The sequence below is a fragment of the Cibotium barometz genome, chromosome 51 (genome assembly GCF_041138505.1).
Source record: "Cibotium barometz isolate CiBa-2024 chromosome 51, ASM4113850v1, whole genome shotgun sequence".
NCBI classification, from domain to species: Eukaryota; Viridiplantae; Streptophyta; class Polypodiopsida; order Cyatheales; family Cibotiaceae; genus Cibotium; species Cibotium barometz.
In genome coordinates this window covers 12,423,243-12,426,520 of record NC_141096.1, presented here as the reverse complement: position 1 = coordinate 12,426,520, position 3,278 = coordinate 12,423,243, and the positions used below count along the sequence as shown (strand labels likewise).

Sequence of the window (3,278 nt, the reverse complement as noted above, 5' to 3'; positions counted from 1 at the left end):
GATCATTTGTAACCCCGCGGAGTGGGAAAAATGTCTCTTCCATGGCTAAACCACTAAAGAAGCTTCAACAAAGAGTAAGTGAAATACGGGAACAGAAGAACAGTGAACCCCAGAAGAAGAAGGGGGATGATGATGTGATTATCCCATCATCTCAAGGCATGGCTGTATATGAGATACCATGTATAAAATTAGATTAACATCGTCTAATTGATGGAAGTCGAGTAATCCTATGGTTGATCTTTACATGTTGTATGATGTATGATGTACCCTGATTAGGCACTTGGTGTTTATTATGGCCAGGGCTTTACTTCATTGGCCAAGATGAAGGCTATGCTGCTGCTGGGCTTCTCACTCTCATGAAACAAATTAGAATGCCAGATGCTCACTTGCATCAGTAAAATAAGCTCATCTACCTCTACAGTATGTCCAGCCTTACATGGCTTTGCCCTTAGGGAGAAGGTAATGATATCTTCAGGCTTACATGGCGTTGCTCTTAGGAAGAAGGTAATGGTATCTTCAGCCTTACATGGCTTGCACAGTAACACAAAAATGAACAAGTTACATTATGAGACAAACTCCTGTTAGAATGTGGGCAGCTGGCAACATGCTCTAATGACACGGTAGAAGCTTAGAAACCTACTGGTTACATGGTGGAGATGCATAAGAAGGCTTTACATGGTGGGTAACAAGGGCTGTTCCCTCTCTTTTTCTTGAGGAGTTCTGGGAGCACAGAGAGTATATACCACCTGAAGGCTTTACATGGTCGATTTTTAAGAGGCGATTTGGCAGGTTAATTCAAGAAGATGCAGAAAAAAACCCAAATTGCTACTCAAAGCGTTTACATGGTTAGGCGTAAAGAGGTGATTAGTGCTCAAACAGCCCAAGTTAAGAGGAGGCCAGAGAGACTACTTCTGAAGGGCTTCCAGGCGACCCAATGCAGGATAAGCAAGTGGGCGATCGCCCATGTAGCTGAATGTGCTCAAGATGGGCTGTTTCACGAGAGGGTAGGGAGTTACATTGTTCATCAGATGCAAAACGATAGAGGGAGACCGAGTGCGAAAGAACAGAGGAGGCTGCTACAGAGTGTGTGTGTGAGAGAGAGAGAGAGAGACAGAGAGAGAGAGAGAGAAGCTCGGAAATGGAGGAAGCGTGCGACAATGGAGCTGGTGGTGGCTTACGTTGGGAAAACGGAGAAGCTGAGCTGGAGGCCAATATTGTATTGGGTTGGATGTTAAAATGTAGCTCGGGTGGGTGGGTGAGCGGAGGAGGATACCTAAAGCATGCTGGCTGTGTAGGGAGATGGGGGAGGTGTACACTGTGTGTGAAGAGAAGCAGAGCAGGCAAAGCTTTAAGTAGGTGAGGGACCGGAGTGGGGATGCTGCTACCCAACAAACTATGCCAGCAAGCCAACTCTCTCTCTCTCTCTCTCTAGCTAGCTAGCTTGCTTGTATAACAGCATGCAATTACCTAATAATCTCTCTGCAGCATTCTGCTAATCAGCCCCATTTTGAACACTTGATTTCCCCTTCACATTATCAAGCATTTGAGCATAAAGGGTTTTCTAATTACTAAGCTTGAAAAATCAGTTAGACACACGAGCATTCGACTAAGTAAGTTTAAAGCAAAGACAAGCACTAAGCACAAGTGATATAATGTGTTTAGCATCTTAAACAGCCATTGGAAAAAGCAGAATCCTCTTGAGCATGTAATTAGGAAAGGTAAATTGAATTGATGGACATTAAAAAGCAGATTAGTTGGGACTCTTAACCAAGGGCATCATAGGGAAGGGACAGATTGGCATAGCAATGATGGCATGATTAACAAAGACCCTCACTAATTGTGGCCTTCTACACTAAACTTGGGTGGATGCAAAGAGGGGATACAGACAGAGCAGAGAGCAGTACCCCCTTGGGCCTTCTTTTGGGGGGCTTTTCTGCATTTAATAAAGAAAAAGAAAAAGAAAGTGAGTAGCTGCATGACAAAAAGATGGGCTTAAGTGGCCACATAGGATGGGTTTTTCATAAGGCTAGTAAAAAGTTAAGTGAGGCGTGCCCAGGTGAGGACAAAGTAAATCCATAGCTAATGCAGCCTTCAGGCACGCATGGTACACAATTTAAGCTTTTAAAAAGCTCATTAAAGCTGCAGTATAGAGAACCCTGTACTTCAATGAGAATTTTTGGGATCCAATAAGAGAGTGATCACTCCATCAAGGTTTAAAATAATCAGCACATAGTAGCCTAGATTGCTAGATTATACTCATCATAGCTTGTAAGCTTGCATGCCACCATAGCTAGGTCTAGGGAGTTTAAGTCTAGCTGGCCAAAAACATACAGATTTAATTTAAATTTAAATAGATATAGTAGTAGTGGTGGGCATTGTGGGGTTTTGCTATACTACTCTAGGCTTGCAAGTCACTAGAGTCCAAAATCCACTTAACTAGTTACCTAAGGGGATATTATCCTAGAGGTCTTGGGTTCCATCCTCGTTGACTAAGTTGGATGTGCACCTTTGTACAAATTGCTCGCGATGGGGTGTGTGAGTTTTCTACACAAGACAAGCCGGGGTGTAATAGAAAATTACACAAGTCAGGTGTAATATCCATTTCCTATCAATTTCAAGCCTTCCTCATCAAAAAAAGAAATGGGGAGGATCACCCCGCCCAAGTTCATGGACATCAGTCTCCCCAATCATCTCCTTGCCCATGCATCCAGCCCACATAAAATCAAGTATGTGTGTAACCCCCCCAATTTAAGAAGGAAATTCAAATATGTGTGTAACCCCCCTAACCTACCAGAGGACATAATGAAGTGTTAAAAAGATAATCAAAGTAGGCTATTGTTAATAAAGTCAAAGGCTACGTTAGCTGTAGGGGGTGGTAGCTACTGCGGTTATGAGCTGCTGATGCAGGGCATGAGGAGAGGGTGGCTTGGAAGAAAGTGAGGCTGGAACAAAGAATGAGACAGATAAGGGCAGCAAGAGAGAGAGAGAGAGAGAGAGAGAGAGAGAGAGAGAGAGAGAGAGAGAGAGAGAGAGAGAGAGAGAGAGAGAGAGAGAGAGAGAGAGAGAGAGAGAGACGCCCTCAGGAGACACCTGATTCCAATGCAAGAGAAGGCAAGGTGAATTGTATGATGATGCTAGATGCTCTCTCTTTTCTGTATCTCTTTGAAGTTGATGTGTGTGTGTGTGTGTGTGCGCCCCTCCTACGATTCCAGAATCCTTCACCCTCCCCCCTCCCCCTTTCTCTTTCCCAGCTCAGGCATCACCCCCCCCCTTTGGTG

The 3,278-nt window shown here is 44.2% G+C and overlaps 1 protein-coding gene across 2 annotated transcripts in view; it reads right to left on the bottom strand.

Annotated features, from left to right (window-relative positions):
- Window positions 1–1,910, bottom strand: part of LOC147609337 (putative boron transporter 2) — a 7,857-nt gene extending 5,947 nt beyond the window's left edge. The window contains exon 1 of one of the 2 annotated variants that reach the window (XR_015264256.1): window positions 1–1,907. This exon is cut by the window's left edge and continues 61 nt beyond it. Coding sequence is in view for 1 of the 2 variants with exons in the window: in XM_086787811.1 (XP_086643937.1) it covers window positions 1–43 (43 nt within the window). In the remaining variant the exon portion in view is untranslated. The other variant, XM_086787811.1, reaches the window with a different exon arrangement.
- Between the last annotated feature and the right edge of the window lie 1,368 nt (window positions 1,911–3,278).